We start from the raw sequence: 24,693 nt of genomic DNA on the forward strand, positions 1-24,693 counted from the left end.
CACTGACCCTGAAGGACAGCGTAGAACGAACTTGGTTGAAATGTTTTTGTGTTTTTTTGGCAGGGTTAATCATATTCTAAATGTTTATAAACTCCTAGTAAAAGTAGACATTTACTCTCTGCTATAAAAATAAATAGTTACTTCTAACATATTTCTTTTAAAAGAAATCCAGAAAAAACTTTAACATTTACCTCTTGTTGTAGGTATGTAAGGCAGGCTGCTAAAATAAAATTTTGGCAAGCCAAATCCACAACACAGAAGAACAGAAGATCATAAATAAGAAGAGTGGCTTCATTTCCATAATACAGAACACTGCTGAAAGAATAGCCTTCATCTATCAAAAAAAAGCAATTTATAAGATATAAATTAAAAATTTTAAATAAAATAAACTTGTGATAAAGTTCTGGTGATAAAGTTTGGATATTTAAAAACAGCACAATAGAATCTAGTTACCGTAATACTTCATGGCTATTGTATGTCAGTTATAGGAGTTACATTTGAGACAAAGAGATTCTAACATCATTCAAGGTTCCCACCTCCTCTAGGTTCTACCTTCTGCACAAATGTCTTTGCCTGTCTTTCTTGGACCCTCCTGCTTGGCAACAGCAACTTATTTTTAAGACCCAGTTCAAACTTTTCAGTGTGGCCTGTATGGCTTCACCCTGGGTCTGGTTAATTTTCTACGTTCCTTCCTGCACCCAGTGTAACCTGTGTCTGCACGGATTTCTATCCCAGCATCACTCCAGTCTCCCATCACACGCCTACTTCCATAGTCTACTAAGCAAGATGCCCAAGGGAGGGACCGCTGGCTGTGCATCCCAGGACTGGAACAGCTTGTGGCACTCAGTAACACACGGGCGAGTGACATCAGTTAGAGCATTTCCACTCTTCCCAAGCCACACAAGAGGTTACACCGGTCACACTGAAAGTGACACACATAGTGCCTTTTTACTGACAAAGTGCCAGCTTGGTCACTATTCCTGTCACAGATATTTGCAACTTTTAAGAATCTGGATAAAGTGAAACATTAAATGTTAAAGCCAAATCGCAAACATTATTCTCTTTACGTGTCTCCTATGTGTGCCACCGAAGGAACATTCCAATAAAAGCTAAACTTCACGTATTTGTTTTACTCTCTCCTATGTGTACGACTGATTTTAAAATTCAGCTCTTTTACTTTCTTGTAGAAAAATTATCTTTTACATATTTGTTTCTTGCTACATGAATAATAAAATGGGACACAGAAAACTACTGTTAATTCCTTGAAATTAGCTAAAGTCATTAGGTTTCCTATATACATTTATAAAATCAAGACAATGACCACAAGAGCATTTTTTTTCAAACTTGGAAAATAATTATCAAGTTCAGCAAAGGCATTCAAAAGATACCATTGTAAAAGATGCTTTTTTCCATTGGTTCCATGAATTCCATTCCAAGAATTCTTTCAAGAAGCAATTTATCTTTTATAAAGTAGTCCATTTCCTTATGAACCTAAAACAAAAAGCAAAAGTCATTTCAAAAACAGCAGTGAAACAAAGCATCCCAATTTGTATAAAATCAGAAGGAGAGAAAAAGAAAAATGAACAGTACACAAAGGAAACCTGTTCTTCAAAAAGACAATTCACTGCACCAGGTTTTATAACAAAGTTCTCTCTGGGAACGTTTTAAAATTTAAATGCCCTTAGTAATATTTAGGGTTAGATATACTGAAAATCAATTTATAACAAGCTTTTCAGGAATAGAACCATGGTAAAACACGTTTCTATAATAAATAATATAACATTTTGGAAACTAACAAAATTCCAGTATTGCCATATTTTAAAGTAATCATCTTCTAAGAGACATGTAAAAAATCTCATTTTACTTTTATATAAGCTAACTCTAAGCCACAGTATTAATTTTTAAAGCAAAAACAAACAAACAAAAACCCCACAAGGGTTCTAAGTCCACCGACTTGGTTTACTGAAGAAATAATTGACATTCCTGGTTAACTTTTAAAAAATTGCTGATTCTAGCTTAGAAATAAATGCTGACATACATACATGATCGATGAAAGAGCCAAGAAATTTATTCATAGTATGATATGCTTTTATACTCTGCTCAAAAGTACTTGCTGGTGAACTCAACAGCCTAGCAGGGCCATTTCTCTGATGTGAAAAAGAGACAAGGATAAATGTAGCATGCCTTACATTCCTGGTATTTAAATAACATGAAATACTGACAAAATATACCTGAATTGAACTTTATACAAACCCTTGTTAGTGTCTCATGAATTCTGTCATAGTGTTGTCTCATCTGGCTAGAAATTGCAATCTGAAAAGTCTGACCATCTGTATTGGGTACCAAACCTCTCTGGCTACACAGATTTTCCTGGAAAGTTAAATAAGTTTAAATTAAAATCAAGATTATGAAAATTGTGACTATCTGAAAAAGAAAATGTAATATTTAATATTATAAGATTCGGAAGCCAATTGAAATTGTCCTAGAACTATATTCGAGGACAAAGAGACTCTAATATTATCCAAAGTTCCCACCTGCCCCTCTAGGTTCCACTAATTTCTACTTTGTCATACCCCCTTGCAGGTCTTTATAGCATCTCCTTCACTCTGCCCTACTTCAAAGAAACCTCATACTAAGTTCACTGTATACGGACATTCCTAGTGTTCTTTATGATTAATTTATTGCTCTTCTAATGCATGCCAGAAAGTCTAGTCTTAGAACTAACTACTTTTATAAATGGTCTTTCTCGTTTTCTAAACACTTTAAAAACACTTCCTTAATTAGTTCCAATAAAAAGGCAGCAATACTTGACCCAGTGGTTAATGTTATGGACCAGATATCTATCTATTTCAAGTCTCTTTGGCACGACTTGAATGCTGAGAACCACATACGGGTAACATTTTGCACTGCACCCCACCTGGCCAGCTCTCATAGATGCAGCAAGGTTCAGCTCAGGTATTCTTGCTTCCATCCTCTTGACTTTGCCTACTCTAGAGCTTAACATTCTTCTCCTTTGTCTAAACCTTATCTGCAGATAGAACAGTTGGTTTGCCACTTTCTACTTAGAAGCAGTCTATGTGTAGTGAACTTCTCTATTTAAAAAATTTTCCCCCAGATTGAAAAAACACACACTACTATAAAGAATTTATAAAATACGGAGAGATACAAAAAAGAAAAAAAAAACCACCTATAATCTCAACAGCAAGAGATACAGGTACTTTAAGATAATTCATTTCCAGTCACTGTCTAGGTACATACATAAAGATGGCATTAGCTGGGATCACACTGATTTCTCTTGCACTTAGTGTTATATCCTGAGCAACTCTCCACACAATTCAATGTTCGATAAAACATGATTTTTAATGTCTACCTAAGATTTCACTGTATAGGTAAACCAATTTACTTAATATTCTCATTTTTCCATATTTTTTCCCTTATAAATAACCCCCCTGAAGAAAATTCTGAATCTAATTAGTTATCCAAGTTGCTAATTACTTCCTTGAGTTAGATTCACAGAATTAGGGAGTCAAAGATAGTGAACTCTTAAAAAGCTCTTGGTATATACGTATCACCAAACGCTTTCCAGCAGGTTTGTAAAATTCACCCTGAGACCAGCAGTTTAATGGCTGCCCATTTCACCATGTCCTTGATGTTACGAAGTGTTAGTTTTTTTTTTTAAAGTTTGGTAATTTGAAGGGAGCAAAAATGTTATTTTTACATTTATTTATTTCATGATTTATGAGCTGAATATTTTTAGAAGTTTATTAGTCTCTTCTATTTATTTACATATTACAAAATTTTGTCATTTTTCCATTGAGGTTTTAACCTAGTGTTTGCTTATGGATTTATATGACTTTGAATATTGTTATCAACATCTTTGCCATATTTACCACAAGAATTTTACCCTGTGCCTTTTATTTATATAATTGTTGGATATATAAATGTCCTACATTAATAAAGTAAAATTAGTAAATATTCCTTTTTTTGATGCTTTCTATTTTTTATGCTTAGATTGTCACCTCTCAGTCTGAAATAGTCTTTTCTAGTTTTTATAGTTTCATTTTTCAACATTTAACTTTTCATTCCAGGTGTAATTTCTAATATTAACCAACTAATCCAACTCAATGTATCAAATAAATTGTTCCTTTCTGAGATGTTATTATCATGTATTAGATTCCTACAAGTCCGAGTTACAGTCCCTTAACCAACAAATCCCCTTGGTTTTTCCTCTTAAGCATATAGTTTTCTTTTTAAATTTTCTTATGGAAGTTTTCTAATGTGTATAGTAGAGAGAACAGTAAACTGTCCATCACCCAACTTCAACAATCACCAGCATTTTACCAATTTTGTTTCATCTGTCCTCCCAACTTTTTTCTTTCTAAAAAACCCCCAGATACTAGGTCATTTCATCTGTAAATACTTCTTAAGTATTTGTAACCAGTAAGATCTTTTTAAAAAAATGCCATTTTCACACCTAATAAAATTAATCTTTCTTTAATGTAATTTAATATTTAGCCTATTGAATCTCCTAGATTTTTTCCAAAGATTTATTTTTTTATAGTCCATTTGTTTGAATCAGCATCCAAAGCCCACACATTGTATTCGACTGTTATTTTCTTTAATTTCTCTATCTCACCACCACCACCACCACCACCTCTCTTTTTCTTTCTGTGCCTTGGATTTGCTGGAGACACTAGGTCATCTGTCCCGTAAGATATCCCCCATCCTGGATCTGGCTAACTGCTTCCTGTGGTATCACTTATTGTCCCTCTATTCCCCTCTATTTCCTGTAAACTGGTGGTTCGATCTAGAAGCTTCATCATATTTGGCTTTAACTTTCTTAGGCAAGAATACCTCATGGGTGATATTCTGTACTTCCTTACTGCATCGTAACAGGAAGTGCATAATGGCAGTTTTCTTAATTGTTACTTGTAGTAGGATTGAGCCAGTGTGTTCAGATTATGTCAACCTGATTCCTCATTAGAAAGTTCCCTGTCATCCTTCATTTATTTGTTTTAGCAAGCACTGATGATTGTGGCCTGTATGCATTAATCCATCAGTCATTACAAAATGGTGATTTTCTAACTTAGAATCCCTTTTACTGTCTATCTTCCATCAGGAGGAATTTCCTCATGAATTATTTCATTTCTTTGAAATACAGTTCATAAAGGAACTGCAGGATGAAATTTGATTCATCCTCTTTCAATATTCAGGGTAATGAGTTGCTTTCCAAAGTAATCAATGAGGATTTAAAAAAATATTACAAATCCTAGATTAAGAGAACCCATCTCTAAACTTAAAAAACAAAAAGATGTAAAATACATTCATACCGCTTCTCTCTTAAGATTCATATTCATTTCTTCCATATTAGTGTCGGCGTGCCCGTGTACTGATCTACCATGGATGTAATACCCAAAACATTTGTGGGATAACAGAAACACTGATATCTATCAAAAGAGAAGGAGGAGCAATTAGCAACTCATCTGCAAAGCAATAAAAATTAAGTTTTTCTTAAAATTGCTTCCTTTCCCTGAAAATAATAAGCGCTAAATTCTTGGAAAACATACAAAGAGGATAATAAGGTAATAAAGGATAATGAGGTTATTTACAAAAGTAGATGGAAAAGAGACTGAAGATACGTCCACGGAAGGAAGAAACAGGGTTGATATACGAAAACTTTTCAGGGACTTTGGGCTGAGTCAACTATTTGGTAACATAAGGAATTCATAATTAAGAAACTGCAAATAAAGAAGGAAAAATGAAGGCAGTAAATATTAGCTTGCAGCTCATTATAGCCATCTCTGGAATTAACCACCAATGGAAATTAGACTAAAAATCCAATCACAGCAAATCACTTTTAAAGCTTCTCTGAACATACTCATGACCTTTAAAAAGGGAAAAATAACAGGTGCAAGAGAAAGTCAGAAAGTACTTACATTACTCATGCAGCATAAATCAACAAACTGTCGAATTTTATCTTCTATAAATCTCTCATAAAAGACAACAAAGAACACGATCTGAAACATTAAGCCAAGTTCATGATGATTAGCGTTTAGGATTTAATTTGCTTTTATAGCCACAGTGTAGTATCTTAAGAAAAAAGAAGTTCCAACCAAGAACACAGTGGCCAATAACGGTTCCTGTGGGATAAAATCCTACTTATCATTTCTGATTCTTCCATCAAAAGAATGTTTTGGAATGTGCTAAGATTCATTGAGGGGGCTTATTCTGAATTTAAAAACCTTTCCTGTGTCATTAAAATAAGACAGGACAAACACAGGGGGAGGAAGTAAGGGGCTTTAAAAACTGTAGGACAAACCAATGCATTAAATGGCCAGATCTACATTTGGTTCTGCGATTCTGCTCATCTCCTAAATTCCAAAATCCGTTAAAAAAGGATTTTGCTGTTTTTCAAATTAATCTTCTCTGATAGAGCAGCACTTGAAAAGCAGATGTTAAGTATTCTGTTTCAGCTACAGATAAGGTGTTAAATATTCAAGTGGAATGGTTTCAAAGGTTTTCTTACATAGATTTAATAACAGTACTACAAAGGGAAGCTTTATAAATCAAAAGAGAAAAGTATGCATTGTAGATCTTCTTAGATATGCTTCAGAGAAGGATAACATTTCCTTGCCACCCAGTGTAAAGCTGGCCCCCGCTGTCCCCACTGCTAACTTCCACTCCCCTTCCCTCCATGTGCTCGCTATCTCATCTCCCCACATGCACCCTGCAGAGCACTGGTCACAGTCTGTCCCTTGTTCTTGTTACCTTGTATCTGAGTTCAGCACAGAGCCTAGTACATAAAATGTTCTCAGATATGGGAGGGAATAAAGAAAGGAGTCTACAGCTGCTGAATGCTGAGAACACTTTCCTAAATATTCTGTGTACGTATTTTAAAAACTCCTCTAAAGGACATGAAAAACAGCAACACTAAAGTCTAAAAACTAAAGGCTACCATTTAAAAATTGAAGAAGCTGGGTTTAGAGAAATATAAGGAGTGAACAAGAAAGCCTAACATGAGAATCAAGAAGAGTTTGTAAAAATAGATAAACAACAAGTTTTTTCTGTATAGCAGAGGGAATTATATTCAATATCTTGTAGTAACCCATGATGAAAAAGAATATAAAAATGAATATATGTATGACTGAAACACTATGCCATATAAAAAAAAAAAAGAAGAGTTTGTAGAGACAAATTTATGGAACTGTAACAGACTACAGGAACTCTTAAGGATACCTGAGGAAGCAACACTGATAATCTGAGAATGTGATCGTGTAGAGAAATACTTTCTTATCAAATGACAGAGTGAGAAACAAAGAACGAGGTTAGATGGTGACGCCCGAGAGGTTAGATGGTGACGCCCGAGATGGCCAGCTGTGTCTCAACAATCCTTCCCCCTTCTCCTTAGTGACAGGCCCCCCACCCCTTCTCTGAGAGGGAACACTGCTGCCCAGCTGAGAGATGCCAGTGCAGGAGGTGTGGCCATGTGACCAGGTTCTGGCAAAGGCGATGTGGAAGATACTTCTCAAAAGACTCGCAGAAGAGGAGAGGGTGAGCCGCCATCGTACTCCCCCCCCTTGGCAGGCCTACCAATCTGCACGCAGGACCAGGCCCGGCCCCTTGGTCCCTGAGTTGGGGCCGCTCTTTCCCTGCGGGCCCCCTCCTGTCAGTCATGCCGGAGCATCTGGGCTCGCTGCCCACACAAGTGCATTACAGTGACCAGAGCAAGCTGAACAGACGTTTCAGGGCATTATTCTTTTCTCTGCAATGCTTGGATCCATCTGTGGGTATGTGGCTAAACAGCTCGGGTGGACTGTCTACAGGGTGAAGGCCAGATTTGCTTTTTTGTGTTTGCTGACACTTCCTGCATGGCTCATTATTGCCAGCACCCCCTCAAGCAGTCACCTGCTCAAGACTCCAGCACACAAGACAAGAAACCAGGGGAAAGAAAAATTAAGAGGCATGCTAACAACAACTGACTGGGGTTTTCATGATTCAGCTCTAGTGCTGCCCCTGCTTTTGTTTCATGTGAGATGAGACAAACTGTTTCATGCTTCGTACCTAAAACATGAGCTAAACACCACCTGTGCTAAGCTGTAGGTAGATTTTGTTCTCTTTATATTTTACTTCTCTTTGCTGGGTTTTGATTTATAAAAATTTTAGCCTTTCTCTTCATAATCTTCCTCCAAAATGGAGAACAGAAAACACAAGTGTGCAGAGTGTCTTGCGGGTCTACAAAATCATGAAGAATGCCTCATAAATGATAATATGACTTAACTATTAAAGTTTTGTAATTCATTATGCGTAGATTACCGTACACCAGAAAGTACCACAACACTGTAAATCAACTATACTTCAATCAAAAAGAAAAACAAACAAACAAAAAATTCACAGTGGGAAAGAAAAGAAGAGGAGAGGGTGGAGCCTTCTTCCCCGGCCGCCCCTGCAACTCCATCAGCCACTAAGGACCATGAGGTGACCTCAGAGATGAAGTCCTGAGGGGCAGAGCAGAAACAAGCCTCTGGGCCTGACGGCAGCCCCCGTGCTGGCCTGCGCTGCCCCATCTGCTCTTCTCTCCCGTGGCAGGGAGACAACAGTCCCCCCATTTCAGCCACTGCTATTTGGCTCTTTGCTGTTGTTGAACTCAACCAAATATGAAAAGCTCCAGATGGTCTTCCTTTCAGTTCTCTACATCCAGGTGAATCTGATCTATCCACAAAAAGTTACATTGGTATATGTACAAAATAAGTATTTTCTTACTATTATACTGATGATAAACATCAAACCCCACAGTACGGTGACAGCCAGTAGCCAGACTTATCATGGTGATCATTTTGAAATGTACAGAAACATCAAATCACTCTGCTGTGTTTCAGGAACTAGTATCAAATCACTATGAAGGTCAGTTATACTCCAAAAAGACAGATAAACGAACAAATACTTAGAAAAAGCGATCAGATTTCTGGTTACCAGAGGTGGACGCTGGAGGCAGAGGTGGAAGGAATTAGATGAAGGCAGTCTAAAGGCACGCATTTCCAGTTATAAGATAAATAAGTACTAGAGATGTAATGCGCACCATGATAAATATAACACTGCTGTATGTTATACGTGAAAACTGTTAAGAGACTAAATCCTAAGAGTCCTCATCACAAGGTAAAAATATGTTTCTTTTTATTTCTTTAATTTTGTATCTATATGAGATGATAGATGTTCACTACACTTATCATGGTAATCACTTCCCGGTGTTACGCAAGTCAAATCATTATGCTATACACCTTATGCTTATACAGTGCTACGTGTCAATTAGAGCTCAATAAAACTGGAAGAGAAAAAAAATCAAGCCCCGTATCGTTTTGATCCTATCTTATTTCAAATTCTAATTTCTGTTTGTCTATCTTTCTGTCAAAGTATCCCTCATTAGCTCTATCCTATAGCTTCAAGTTTGAACAAGTCTCACCAATCTAAAATAAATGCAATTTTAAAGCCCATTCTTAGGTTACAGGATGACTCCTGGATTGAATTCTGTAGGAATTTCGGGATTTCAATCCCAAAAGATCTTTTAAAACAGCCTTTAAGGCAAATATTTGCTCGCCAGGTTACAGTAAGTTTCACCTTTCTTTCTAGAGGTCTCACCTTCATTTGTTTATTTAAAAGTTAAAGAAATTTTAATCAAAAAAGGCTCTTTCCACTCATGGGAGTGTCTGTAAACAAGAGAAAGAAAATAGAAATGCAGATACTAGAGCTAAGCGCTTTAGCTGTTGCTTCTTTCTTTTCTTCCTTTCATTCTTTTTTTTAAACTTTAATAAGATAAGGGAAGCAAGCATAGAAAAGATCCTCTGCTAAAGCCATGGGACCTGAGAAGATATATTTTAGTTTCAGGTATTTCAATAAATATTTCCAAAAAAAATTCCAGAAGGAGTAACTGGCAATTTGAGTGAGATTTGATGATACATAAATAAATGTAAGTAAGTTGCATTTCAAAAAAGAAAAAAATATCAAGGGTGGCTTAGCAATTCCTAGCGTTACATATAAACTAAACAAGGAGCCCTTCCCATGACAGGAAAGCTGCAGACTCTGAGAGACCCTTCAGGCCCCACTGCTGATAAAAAATGAACTCTGGAATCAAATTCCAGTTCTGCCATTTTCTCACTGCATGACTTTAGGCAAATATTTAACCTTTCTGTGCCTCAGCGTAAAATGAGGACACTAAAAGAATCTCCGGGGGCTACTATAAACATTAAGTAAGTTGTAACACAATTCTTTAACACAGAGCCTAGACTGTAACACTACATAAGAATTAGCTATTAGCTAGTATTATTGTTGCTCTTGTTACCTTCTTTATGCTACAGAAATCAGGTTGTGGTCAATATCTGAGGATAACTGGCAGGTAAACAGAGTTGAAATACAGAGGGGTGACGCTGCTTAAGTACAACCTGTCATTACCTGCATAAGGGCAATGACTAGCCATGCAGCAGCAGATACCGCGTATCTCAGAATACGGCTGTAAGGGGCTATGTAGCTAGACTGGCTTCTGGAGAGACTGGAGGATGAGTCCATTAATGCTAAGTTCTTGAATCCCACAACCTGAAATAAAAAGAAAAAGAAACAATTTAAACAGACATGGATAAAGAAAACTCTAGTCTGAAAATGAAACACCACTCCCTACTCCTTACCTTGAAAAACTAAAACATATAAGTTTGTACAAATGGTAGAAAATCTAGATAAAAATAATCATCCAGTATTTTAACTGCAAAGCATTTAATACAAATATTTAGCTATTTCATTTGGTATTCTCTTCAATACGACTAAAGGCCAAATGCAACCTTATTATTACATATATTGACAAAGCTCAAAAATTCCTGTCAAAAGAATAAAGCTTTCTTCAGTAAACTACCAATGAATAACCAGCACTTCATGAGTTTTTAACATATGCCAAGCCCTGTGCAAAATACTTCTTATACTTTAAAACAGTATTTTCCAAAATGTCTTTTGAGGAAGATACATTCTTTGATAAAAGAAAGCCATGGTTAAATGAGTTTAGTCTGTATATTACACGCACCTCCATGTCTTCCACCCTCGTAGAATAAAAGCTCTGGGAAGTTTTACGGCAAAGGAAGCCACACAACTTCACTGAATCAAGTGTTTTCCAAACTTAACCTGACTAAACAACTTTCTTCTCATGCAGCACCTTTTAAAGCTTTAAGCAGCTAATTCTTGAGAAAACCTGTTACTCATATAGTTTCTGTATTTCAGTCTCATATGCAGTACCGAATACTTCCTCTGATAATTCTACACAGACCCATGAAATAACTGTAAAGGGATCATCAGCATGTGCCCATTCAGTGTCTCTTGTCCAGCTGGCACCCCAGCTCTTGACACAGAGCACAGTTCACGGTAGGTGTTCAATGATAATTTGTTAGAAAATTCCAACCTTTTATTGGCGGGTCTAATACAGGAGTGAGAGTACGTATGAATCATGAGAGGGGGTCCTTCCTGAAATACAGACACCTGGGCTCACCTCAGGGCCACCAAATCAAACCTAACCTCTAGGGGTGAGGTGCGGGGAGGCACAGGTATTTTGCAAAAGCTCCCCAGGGGAGTCTGCTACAAACCAGTGGTTTAAAAGCCACTCCTTACCTAGAGTAGTCAAATTCAAACAGACAGAAAGTAGAATGGTGGTCGCCAGGGGCTGCAGAGAGGGGAGGAGAGGGACTTGCTGTTTAATGGGCACACAGTTTCAGTTTTGTAAGATGGAAAGAGTTCTGGGGATTGGCTGCACAACAATGGGAATGTACTTAACAGCGCTGAACTGCACGCTTCAAAATGGTTAAGATGGTAAATTTCATGGTATGTGTATTTTTTAACGGCTTGATAACCATATGTTAACTTTAAGAGAACTCTTCCACTGATATGAAAACTCAGCTGGAATTATGTTAAATGACCATGTAAGAGATACTCATAAGTTGCATACAATTACATCAGTTTATACCTCCAAAAAGAAGAGGACAGTAAGTACTTGAAAGAGTGGGTTAATCTTTCTCACAGTCTGAATTTCGTTCCATTCATTTGCTACAAAATATGTTCTCCATATGCTGACGGGAACGGTAGCATTCCGGACGCCACCCTCACCTGGTTGGGGAGACAAAGTGAGTAAAACAGTTTCACTTTCTCTGCTCTGCAAGGGTGGCAAAAAACTCTTGGTACAAATGGTTATTTGCATTACCTTCAACAGCTTTAAGAACCTTTCCTTTGGGCCGCTCCCAATCGATAAAGAATATGTCTATGGTAATCTGGGAGATGAGCTTATGCAAAAATTGAAGAGCCTGAGAATGACAAGCAAAACACCTGAAAGTATCTGCATCAAGCCTGCTTATGAAATCAACACTAATTCTTTAAGAAACAAACATACTGTGATCACAAGAATATATAACTTTCACAAGTGACAAAGGTGCACAGCATGAGGGGAGCACCCGAAGCTCATCGAGTAACATGGAATCATCACATTCACAGAAAGTTTACACACACATTAACCCGCCTTCCCTTCTGCCTTTCATCAAAATAGGGATACGAAAGGGGACGTACCACCTCCTCCTGACACTCTTGCATAAATGACTCTTCCTCAAGGTTCCCCAAAGCGTATTTCATTCTCTAGATCATGCAACTTCTTTATAAGTAAAGGCATTTTCAACTGTAATTTGCTTATACTAATTAAAGTTTTAAAATGCTCTCACTTTTTTCTCTATTTCTGGCACTGAGATTTCAGATTAAAAAAATATTTTTCATTTACAGAATATGTTTAAATGAAGGCATCTTCCTAGTAGGTGCATTATTGATCAAACAAAGGATAAAAATCTAAGTATGGGGTGATGCCTGTCTTCACGGAGCTCACAGATCAGTGGGAACAGCAGACCCTTAATAACCCCAACAAGTGGGATGAGATCTACCCCAGAGGCATGTAAAGAGCTTCCCGTCCACGCAGAGGACAACGAAGCAGGGGGCAGGGCTGCCACCGGACGAGGGGGAAAGGAACATGGAGGCAGAGGGAACAAATGCTAAGAGTTCAGCACTTTATCCACTTTAATTGGTGCCTTTTACTCTAAATTAACAGATTAAATTAAAAATTATTTAAGGTGGATTTTTAGAATGAAATGTCTCTCACAAATAACAGGAGACTTCCTAGTAAAATAGAATAATTCATGCATTCTTCCAAAATTGAACTAAATTGTACATCGAAGAATTTGAAAGCAATGTCATTTTAAAGACTTACACGTTTATTAGCAGGTCTTTTAAATTCAGTAACCTGTGCTCTGAAACTTACCTTCAGAGCAAAAGCACATCCCACAAAAGTAACAAAACGTTCTTCCTGGGCCGGCACTGGTAGCAAAACAGAGACAGACTTCTGTGCCTGTGATAAAAGTATGCCCTTAAATATGACAACACGAGGTGTTTACTAAACACAAGGTAAAACTGAAGGAAAGCATGAAAGAAGAAGGTGGTGATGCACTCAGTCAACACAGCACACTCAGAGAATGGCGAGCTTAGGACTTGCCTCAACGTTCTTGATCAGAAATACCGTCAATAAAAGCAGTTCCTTTATAAAGACCGCTGACCAGTCACTCAGGCATTGGCATCTAGGCTGACTCAGAAGTCACTTACTTTGAAGAAAATAAGCCAGTAAAGACCCGTCCCCACGGTGATGATAAAGAAAACATTGGCCAGGTCGCCAGCATAGTACACCAAGAACTTCACAACTGTCTGCAATTTAAAGAGAGAATTACAGCTGTTACAGACTCAGTCTATTTATACTTTTACTTTAAAAAACACTGTCTGCTCAGTTTCTCAGGCTTGAAGCCTTCGTTCACGTGCCCGTGGATCAGCAAGAAAGACCAGCTGCGGCCACTTCCCAGGTGTCTTTTGGGTTCTAACGTTTTGATTTATTCTCAACAGCCTGTCTTCTTCAACACTTTTCATCTTTCACCATCCAAGAAATTCAGAACTGCTTCCTGCTTCCTAATTCTCTTCTAGTCCGGACCCCTTCTCTTCAGGCTATCCTCCATACTACCACCAGAGCTGGCTCTCTAAGATGTAAATTAAACTGTGTCCCTCTCCTTCTTGAATGTGTAGTTGACTCCTCACTAAAGTATAGACTCCTGACCCACAAGGCCCCTCACAACCTAGACCAAAATTAAATTTTCAGCCTCATGTGCCAGTTCCAACCACTCACTCAATAATTAACCACTCCACACTTTCATCCCAAATGTTTTGGGGAATGAAATGGGCATTGTTTCATCAAATACTCTTCCCTTCTCTCTGGCAAACTCTCGTGAGCTCTGAGGGCAGAGACCACGCCTGCCTTTGCTCAGCAACACCCCCCCAACCCCTGCGCCTGGCAGAGGGCCCAGCGCTCGGGGAGCAGGCCCTCAGGGACTGTTTGTGAAGCGCAGATAACCCGCTTACAGTCCACTCCTCTGGGAAGCCTCTCCTGACTCTGCTGAACAGTGACTCGAGCCCTGCTCCTCTTGGCACACTGGCTTTGGAGTCAGGAAGACATTCCGGCCAAACAAGTTCATCACGTTGCCTTTCTCACGTTCTTAATCAGCTAAATAGAAATACCACCTAAGACTTAGTTGCTATAAAAATGAAATGAATAGGAAATTTTTTTAACCTCTGCCACAATTTCATCATGTATAAAGTGAGAGTGATAATAACACCTAATTTCACAGAGCTATTGTGAGGACTAAATGAATTTCACATGTAAAACTTAGAAAGCTTTTAAGCTTTTATCTAAATGACAGATAAAAATAAAAGAAAAACAAAAATATAAAAACAGATTAAATGAAGTGAAACTATGAAGTTAATAGAATAAAACATGGGAGAATATCTTTTTGATCTTGAGATAGGGGAGGCTTTCCCAAACAAGATCCTAAAAGCACACGCCGTAATAGGAAAACCTATTCAGATGTGACAGCATCAAAACCAAGAGTTTCTGTTAAACAAAGGAACACACAGATAAAATAACAGGTGGGTCACCCTCAGAGTGGAAACTTCAACGTCAAAAACCAAAAGGGGATTCGTATTGAGAAAATAAAAAGAACTCCTTTAAATAAATAAAATACAAAAAATTTGCTTAAATAAACAAGAAAAACTGGAAACTTAACAGAAAAGTGGGCAACGAATATAAACAGGAAGTTCACAGAAGGGGAAACACGATTAATAAAGCATAGGAAGAGTAATCAGAGAAATGAAAATTAAATCAACAGTCACACCACTCTTCCTACCAGATTGGCAAAAATGGAAAGGCTGGGAGGACAGCAAGCGCTGGCGAGGACGTGGGGAAACAAGACCAGCACTGCCGTGGTGCGGAATGGCCCACAGCAACGTGGGGGCGAGCACACCCCTCTCCTAGTTACACACCCCGGAGAACCCAAGGCAACTTTTTACTCACCCTCTGGTTGTGTCTTACTAGAAGAATATAAAACAATCAAAAGATAAAAATATACTTAAAAAATTCCTGAGATCATACCTGCAAATCAATCATGGGACTGCCAACGCGCCTCTTCCAACCCGCTGTCTTCAAAAGAGACGATAAAACCGCTAGTCCACCCAACACACCCAAAGCAATCTAAATGGAACAAAGAACATTTTGGAGTTTATGTTAATTTCCCTCATCAGTGTTCAAAGATACTGTAAACAGAAAGTAAGGAAATACTCAAAAAACGGTGGTGGAAGGTATGCTAAGAGGACATAGAAGCCAAACTGAAGGCGCTCCCAATGGCCAAATCTGGGAAAATTTGAGCAAGAAAGTAGATAGTAATGAATCAAAATTGCTAGGATAAATAAATATTCATGATTTAAATAAATAATTGAATAAATAAACCAATGTGGACAAAGGGATAGCTCCTCCGTACAGTTAACAAACGTAGAAGAAATGACAGAAGTACAAAATCACCCTCAGACAAATATCACCATAGTACTTTTTATCAGCAAGAATTATCAATGGATGCTTTCTAATTAGAGGGCAAAAGAATAACGAGAAGCAGGATGCATAATCTCAAGTAACTCCCCACAATAAACTTGTTAATTATAAGTGGAAAAATACAGTGGACAACTCTGCACACACCATCTTAGCCACATGATCAAAGCTGACATCAGTGTCACTAAGTCATGCTGACACCAAATATCTTCTGATACGAGTCACTGAGAAAGGGACCACATCTTTCCTGGGGCATTTGTGCTAAAACCACATCTAATCATGGGAAAATGCCAGATAACCCCAACTGAGGGCCAAAATACTAGAGTCAGAGTCAGTCATGAAAGACATAGAACGACTGAGGAAATGTCACAGATCTAAGGGGACCAGAAGCCATCTGCGACCCTGGACTGGGTCCTGAAACAGAAAAAGGACAGTGAAAACTCTGTAAAACCCAAAGAGTGTTCAGATTACTTCTAGGAGTACACAAGTATTAATTCCCTGATTATCATCACTGTTCTATGGTCATGTAAGATGTTCACGTTAGGGGAGGCTGGCTAACGGATATATGGCAAATCTTTTATTTCAACAACTTCCCTGTACATATAAAAATTTTTTTTAAAAAATTTAAAAATATACTGTAAATATTAACAGTTCAAAATAAACTCACATCTGTCTGGACGTGTGCTTCACCTTGATCCATTTCATATCTGACTGAGAAAGAAACCTGATATTTAAAAGAAAGCAAATTAGCCACACTGAAATTAAATAACACAAACCTACTTTTACTATAAGAATACATCTGTAGCTGGATTTTATGATAAATGCCATACTTTTAAATTATCAGTATTACTTGAGTTGACCTTTATTTATACATAAATGGATACACTTTGGGGAATTATTCATGTTGCTTTATTTTTAATTGTATTATTTATTTTATCTTGGCAAGGGACAGGTAATTAGGTTTATTTATGTTTAGAGGAGGTACTGGGGATTGAACCCGGGAGCTCATGCATGCTAAGCACGCACTCTACCGTTTGAGCTATATGCCCTTACCCCTATTCATGTTGCTTTAAACGTCCCTTTTGAACACATATTAAAGGAGGAGGGGTTCATCAGGAGGTAGGTTAGGTTAGCTAGGTTAACAGCAGTCAAGCCAAACCAATCATACATTTTTTTCTGATAGGTTTCTGTAACTGAAGAATGTGACTGATATTATGCACCAAGAATTAGCAAATGGCTAAACAATCACACCTTAAGGAGGCAGATTAACAACAGTTTTAGGGACATGACTGTATTGAGACAGGAGGAAGAGAAACCAGTAAAGGGTTAAGAGAAGCAGGGGCATGAGACGTAGGAGAGGAAAGACACCTAAGTCTTCCCAAGGTCACAGAACAGGGGGTTTTAAGAAGGACGAGGTCAACAGTGTAGTCAAATGTTGTACAGCTCAACCCCTTGAATAACTCAGGGGTTTGGGGTGCTCAACCCCGGGCAGCTGAAAATCCAGACAGAACTTTACAGTTGGCTCCCTGCATCTGTGATTCAACCAACTTCGCACAGCGCTGCGGAATGTATTTAATTAAAAAATCCAGGTCTAGGCGGACCAGTGCTGCTCAAACCCGTGTTGTTCCAGAGTCAACTGGGTAAATGTCAAGTTAAAGAAATAAAGCCAGTGAATGCGGAATTCATTGCTAACTTCATGAAAGAGGTTTCCAGAGAAGCAAAATGGGAAAAGCCAGACTGCAAATGATGGAAGAGGAGATGGCTGGGAAGTCAAGGCAAGATGCAGGAGAGCAAGCGGAAGAGCTGGCAGAACTGAGGGGAGATTTTATTGTTTGGCTGTTTTCGCTGATTTTTAAGATGGGACAACCCAAAGGGTGTTATAAGCAAAGGAAGGGGCCGGCAGAGAAGCTGCCCGAAGAGAGGGTTTGGGGGTGAGACAGGATATTGGAGAAGTACCATCAGTAAGTACAGGCTGAAGATTTGCTTAACAAAGGGTGAAGGGTCCTTATTTCTTAGAAATAAGAACAAGAGCCGGAAAAGATAAGGAACACAGGTCCTGAAGTATTAAAGGGAAATCTGAGGGAATTCATACTGGATGGTTTTGAGCTGCTAAGCACAATAGGAAAGGCAGGTTATTTGCGACTGGTAGAGAGCAGAGATAGAGCTGGATGCTTAAAATTAATATAGAACTTTTGCAATAGCTGCCATGAGAAATTAAGAAATGGTAAAAGAACTGTACATTCTGCAACTAGAATGAATTTGAGGTGGGCTTCATCTGTATAGTTTAATGATTCAACTCTTTTTCTATCATTTTCCAATTTGTCAAGACTTTTAGCTTAGAATATTTTGGACAAGAAAAATATTCAAAGAGAGCACCCAGAAGTGTTTTATATTAAAATAAATATACCCTTGGTTACTCAAGAACGATCATTCCAAGAATATTTAAACCAGGCAGTCTTCTGTTGTTACTAAGTGTGTTCCTGGATTTTCTTCTCTCATTACAAAGGATACAAGTTCAGGCAACAGGAACTAACTTCAACATCAGATCAGGCAATACAAATGAGGATGTGAAATCTTTCAGGGAAGAGTTATGTTATGTGCCTATTTTCTGCTTAATGAAAGCCTGAATCCAACAGTAGCTGAGTACAAGTCCAAGGAGAATAGAGAGGCCAGAGCACTGGCTGAAGAACCAGAACAGCAAAATCCAGAAAAGTAAAACAGTAGAAATTAAAAGCTATTAGTGAGTCCTGGAGGTAAGTGAGGAACACTCCCCCTGGCAATTCTCATGTTTCTGGGGAGGGAAGGGAGCAAGGAAAAAGCATAGGAGGATTAGTTCTGGTTTTATCTTAAGCCTCTCATTTACCCCTCCTCAAAGCAGGATGCTTCAGCTGCCTGGGGGGGCTGTCTGTAAATGGTTCAGCCTTTCCCAGGTTCATTCTCTTTGGTGTAGCCTGTTTTCAGCATGTATATGGTCCTGCTTCCATATACAGGCCCTTCCAGGCAGAGGAGGACTTCAGTTTCGTGGTTCAGTTTAGTTGAGTCGGGGAAACAGTCAGAAGACTAATTAGCTGCAGGTCCAAACCATGTTCTCTAGTTCCTTTAGTGCTCTTAGTTATAAAGCTTATAGTAATCTGCCTGTTGAAGTGTGTCTCCATCAAGTGGGCAAGGCGGGCGAGAAGACGGACACTCATGCCCATTTAGTTGGAGTTCCTGTTTAGTTGGGCAAGGAGACAAAAGCTTAACAGAAGGCAGATGACCACAGAGGAGGGGAACAGACACTGCATGACTCACTGCACCCCAGGGTCCTGAACAGGGATGCCCAGGTGCTGGTGACACTGTCTACTCCAACACTTCATTCTTGTTTTTTTACACTCATAATCCATAAGAACTCACCTCTTACCATTGTTAGTAAAAAAAAAAAAAAAAAAAAAAAATTAAGTCCTGACTACATAAAGTGCAGTGTTTATTTAAAACTTTAAAAAGGACTAATTGTCCTTTGACCATAACGCAAACTGTATCAGTATTATATGAACACACAGAGGGGCACTGATCAGGGCGGGACTCACCTCCACAGACTGGCTGGTGGGGTCTCTGACGTCAACGTCACTATAGGCAATGGTAATTAGGGGAGGGTAGATGTTTCCATTCTTTGTGTTGGGTACAAGGTGGATGCTGTTGAAAAGAAAATTCATTTCTAGTTATAAATACATCTAGGCCCTTAAACAGACATTAAACTCATCGTTTTTTTCTGAATTTGATATGGATAGTCTTGGTGATCCAGAACCAACCGGTTACTAAAAACCAGGGAAGGTCAGACATAAACCAATGGTAACAAGGCAGGCTATCTGAAGTGGTCAAAATTTTGTATTCAAATATACCCTTTGAGACAAATTAGAAACTTTTCTTTTTCTAGATCGTATGAAGTTTACAAATGAAGTCACTGAAGTAATGTGAACCACTTTTGGGGACTGCTCAAAAGAGGTGTTACATGAAGCCTAGAGAAAGACAAATACTAGCCTGATTTTCAAAAAAGGTGAATTCTTAACAAAATAAGACGTGCCATATCTAGTACTGCTTACAGCACATAGTGGGGTACATTTTGGTGAATTCAATGCATTAGTAATGTACACTTTGTCAACTCACAAAGGGCAAGTGCCAAGCCCAGTGGCCAGCATGGTTTCAGCAAGATCAGGTCAGGCCTGACTAGTTTCAATTTTGTTTTCACTAGGGTTAGATGCTACATTAGCAGACTGAGGGGATGCTGAAAACAGTACTGTTGGATTTCAGCAAGGTATGTGACAAGGCTTCTGTCTACTGCCTATCTCATAAGATTATTATGAAAATCAAAATGAAAAGACAGTGAAAAAATAACGTCTGTTTGAGCACCAGAAAGATGATGGTGTTGACTTGCATCAGTGTATTCAAGGGGCACATCATAAAATACTGGAGTGGGAACACCAATGAAGGTCTTAGAGACAGGATTCTCACACTGTAAAAGACACACAAGGGCTGCCGGGCCCTAAGGTAGGGTCATCAGTAAGTGTCCTGGAAGAGGGAGGCGTTGGTAACAGACGAGGGCCAACACGGAAGAGCAGCTGTTAAAGGCGAGGGAGCCAGAGGAGGCCTGCCTGCTGCGATGGCCTGACAGGCTCTTTCTAACACACCCATTTCAGCCCAAGATCTCCCCCTTCCATCTCCACCGTTCTAATTCAGTAGGTCTAGAGTCGGGCCTAAATGTGAATTTTGGCAAAACTCCTCAAGCTCTTCTGACATAACTCTCCCCTCAGCTCCTCCCCTCTAGTAACATACACCAACCTACACGGACAGTTAAGGACACATTGTGTATCGGCCCAGTTCGGGGGCTCTTACTGTTTTCATCTGATAATTACTAGTAAACGCTTTTACTACAACATTTTCCCACATACTCCAAGCCTCATTTGGTACACCTGGACGTCTGTTTACCTCAGTGATATTTGGGTAGCAACTCGAACTAATCTTGGCTGACTTTCTAAGTCATTTTCTCGTCCACTTAGTGTGTCCACCAAGAAAATGCGCCGAGTCAGAAGCCACTTGCCAGAGCTACTGTCTTTTATCATTAAAAAAAAAAAAAAAAAAGATGACATTTAAAAAAATACCTTCAATTGTTCAAGATGGCTCTCAAGAGGTTTACTGAACAAATTTAAAACATAAAATTAGTACATTTTGTTTTAGGTAAAATGGTTGCAAAAACAGCTACTGCTGTAAGAAATCCCTGGCAACAGCCCTCCCCACCTCACTTGAATGTCTTCTGATTGTTTGGACTGATCAGTTTGGAAGGATTTTCCCGGCAAATTATCTAAATAAACAGGATTTTACAAGAAACAACAAAAATAATAAAAGATGCTAATTTGTCCAAAAAGCAGCTCAAGGACAGCTTTAAGAAGCCCCGATTTGACAGTTCTACTAATTTTTCTCACAATACACTTTTAGCAATCATACAATTTCTTAACAATAAGTCTGACACATTCAGCAAAAATTTCTAAATATGCCAGCAACCTTACTGTTTTACTTTTTGGCATGCTATATAAAACCTTATAACCTATGGCTTATTAAATTATTATGTTGGTTGACTTATTTATTAGTTTCACCTCAGAGCAAGTGTAGTGTGAATGGATGTCTTACCTTGGTTCACAAATATTTTATTGTGCTGAAGGTTTAAGTTTAACACAGGCACGGCCCAAATATATCGGTGCTGATTTTCATCAGTATATTCAAGGTACACATCATAAAATATAGGGGTGGGAAAGTCAGTTAAGAGCTTAGAGACAGGAATCTCACACTGAAAAATAAATAAATAAATAAATAAATAAATAAATAAATAAATAAATAAATAGTATCCCAATTGAAAATGTAAAGATTTAAGAGTGTTTTTAATTATAAAATATCTTCAAGCTATCTTGTTTATATACATTTCCATGTGCCTTTCAAAACATGCATACTATAAATATGATCTGTTTATAAGAGAAAAAAAACCCAGCAGTAAAGAACCGCTTGGGTCTCGTCCTGCAACCCAGCTGGAGAGGGGATGCATTCATTCTCAACAGTAAGTACAACACAGTGAAGAGGTTTAAAAACGCTTACCCTACAGGCTGAGGCCCTAACTCTTCCTCGTGGGGTGCAGCGCCGTTTATGATTTCGCTCCCCTTAGCAGAGCTGGGCTTGTCTCCCACTGCGTCCTGCCCGTCTCTGGCCCTTTCACACTCACCTGCTTGCAGTCTGTAAACATGCTCTGCTACTGCACCTGTCTCTCTGACACTCCAAATGTTGCTTCTGCCTGACCTTCCCCTTCGCCACTGTGCTTGCCTGGCAAACTCACGTTCACTGTACAAGCCCAGGTATCACTCTGTGAAGCCCTTCTGTGTTCCCCCACGAGCTGCTGATGCCCCTTCTTTGTACCAACATTGCACCTTGTTCACACCTACAGAGCAACACATCACATTCTTTGCAATCTTTTGTGTTATATGGTTGTTTTCTCTACTAGGCTGTGAACTATTTGAGAGGCAACCAGAGGAAAAACTATGGTTTTTAAGCCTAATTGAACATTTACTTGATGCAAGACCTTGAGTAAGTTATGTAATCTTACTGAGCACCATTTTTTAATCTGTAAAACACAAATAATATGTATTTCACATAAGTTATTTCACAGATCAGATGAGATAAAAATGATAAAATGCTGAGCACACGGCAGTGGACATTTAACAAGTGCTGATTCTCCTGGCCCAAGATAGACACACAATAACATTTTTTTAAATAATGTATAAGACAATTCTGATAATAAAAGAAAATTCACATTCATGATAGAAAATTTGGAAAAAAAAAAAAAAAAAGAAAATGCATGCAATCCCACTAGCCAGAGATACACACTGTTACAAATGTTTATCTTCTTCCAATCTGTTTTCCATGATGGTCTTTTTCATTGTGGTTTTAACAAAACTGGGATCACAGAAAAATTTGTTCTGTGGTGTGTGTACATGCATTTTATCAAGAAGTATTTTTGTAGACTAGCGAATTTCTTTCAAATGTTTAATGACTCATAGTATTCCTTTGTACCATACTATAGTTTTAATATGCCTTAACGAAGGAAGGAAGGTCAGGGAGAGAGGGAGGGAAGTATGGAGGGAGAGAAAAAGAAGCATTTTAATTTGTTACTGGAGGGTAGAGGGAGCAGGTAGTAAAGGCACTTTACTAGTCACTAAAAATAAAGTAATATTTTTACCTTATTCTAAAATGCTCAGAGGTAGACATTATTTTTAAGATCTATATGCCTAGAAGCAAACAGTTGATTATAATATTTAAGACTCTATAGATGACAAGGTACTTTTTTCATGCTGATTAAATTAATAAGAATTCTATCAGTGAAATTATTCATTACTACAAAAGATTTCCAGTTGCAAAAATTCAAAGGTTATTCCAATTATTGCTGATGTGAAAAATGAGGCTAAAATACAGACTGTCTAAAATAGCTCAGACTTACACTCTGTTGATAGGTTGTTCCAAAAGAATACGCAGCATTGAGTCTGGTCTCTGTGTCGGGACAAAGCTACGGCAAAAGAGCACAACCGGTAAGGATCTCACACATGTCTTCTTTGCTCATAGTCAAGCGTTCTCAACACCCAACACGGACACATGCTGTTTATAATACTTCTTTAATGTATCAAGGGTATGAAAAGTTAAGGGAGCATCTTTAAGTCATAACAGTTTTAAGAAATTCTAACTTAAAGCACAAAAAGAAAACAACTCTAGCAAGCGACTGATGCTCTATTCAAGCGATGATCTAGTCTTGGCCTCACCTCTGCCTCAGTCAAAGGTAAGGCAAGCTAGTCATTCTCTAGTTAGAACCATACTCACCTGCAAAACACCTCCTTCTAAAGTTTGCCACTTGAGAAAGTTTCCTCTTACATCATAGGAGGCAGCAACAAACTTCAGTTTTGTGTTCTGATGAAAGGAAAGCAAGAATGAAGCGATCCCACATGCTGAGAGTCTACCAACACTTTAATGTACTCTATAGAATAGTCTATAACAACCTTCAGAGGACAGACCTCCAGAGTGTACAGCTAGTCTACCACAATGTTTTCCTTGTTGACTGACCTTTCTTTTTCTGGAGATCATATACTGAATTCAACTAACTCTACTTGGTAGCAAAATTAATCTAAGTATCTCTCAGATTAAACACACCTAACTAAATGGACTGGATTTTTGCACAAAAGCTATTATTTCAGAATTGAGAGGCAGTGCTAGTGACATAACCTCCTCTCAAACCTGGCTACTGTGTGTGCGTGTGGACGGGGCTGAGCAGGGGAGAGAATAATCTATTCTTTCATTGTAAAATGGCAAAAAGTTGAAGGTCAGAATTTGGACCTGTGAAGTCCTGAGGAAAGGCACAGAATCCCAGCCAGTCTTTGGAAGCCCTTCTTAAAAATGCAGGGACTGCTCTGCATCCGCTGATGGGAACCAGCCCTCCCAGCCCCACAAGTGTACTACTTGCTGCCACAGCCAGAACCCAGAGGTTTCCGCGTACTCAGGTACGACAGCTAACCTCTATGGTGTTCAGTTCCTCAGCAGCTGATTTAATTTGGTAATTAAAAAATTTAAAAACCAGTAATTATGACTAGTAACATTCTTGTTAGCTTTTTAATTAAAAAAAATCTTTTTGATTTACAATGTTGTGCTAACTTCCGGTG

General features: G+C 38.4%; 1 protein-coding gene and 1 pseudogene across 3 annotated transcripts in view; one reads left to right on the top strand and one right to left on the bottom strand.

Moving 5' to 3' along the window:
- Positions 1-24,693, bottom strand: part of TMEM67 (transmembrane protein 67) — a 44,238-nt gene that overhangs the window by 1,941 nt on the left and 17,604 nt on the right. For 2 of the 3 annotated variants that reach the window (XM_006191990.3, XM_032467698.1), the window contains 18 exons: positions 23,861-23,947; positions 23,487-23,552; positions 21,635-21,791; positions 20,936-21,059; positions 19,540-19,645; positions 16,641-16,697; positions 15,524-15,622; positions 13,657-13,755; positions 13,319-13,405; positions 12,224-12,323; positions 11,990-12,129; positions 10,444-10,584; positions 5,937-6,017; positions 5,331-5,447; positions 2,254-2,370; positions 2,043-2,147; positions 1,389-1,491; positions 192-334 (listed from right to left, as the gene is read on the bottom strand). In XM_006191990.3, coding sequence (XP_006192052.1) covers positions 192-334; positions 1,389-1,491; positions 2,043-2,147; positions 2,254-2,370; positions 5,331-5,447; positions 5,937-6,017; positions 10,444-10,584; positions 11,990-12,129; positions 12,224-12,323; positions 13,319-13,405; positions 13,657-13,755; positions 15,524-15,622; positions 16,641-16,697; positions 19,540-19,645; positions 20,936-21,059; positions 21,635-21,791; positions 23,487-23,552; positions 23,861-23,947 — 1,929 coding nt within the window. The remainder of the gene's footprint in view (positions 1-191; positions 335-1,388; positions 1,492-2,042; positions 2,148-2,253; positions 2,371-5,330; positions 5,448-5,936; positions 6,018-10,443; positions 10,585-11,989; positions 12,130-12,223; positions 12,324-13,318; positions 13,406-13,656; positions 13,756-15,523; positions 15,623-16,640; positions 16,698-19,539; positions 19,646-20,935; positions 21,060-21,634; positions 21,792-23,486; positions 23,553-23,860; positions 23,948-24,693) is intronic. The other variant, XM_014565402.2, reaches the window with a different exon arrangement.
- LOC116659752 lies at positions 7,673-7,979 on the top strand (annotated as a pseudogene).

Source organism: Camelus ferus, chromosome 25 (assembly GCF_009834535.1).
Source record: "Camelus ferus isolate YT-003-E chromosome 25, BCGSAC_Cfer_1.0, whole genome shotgun sequence".
NCBI lineage: Eukaryota > Metazoa > Chordata > Mammalia > Artiodactyla > Camelidae > Camelus > Camelus ferus.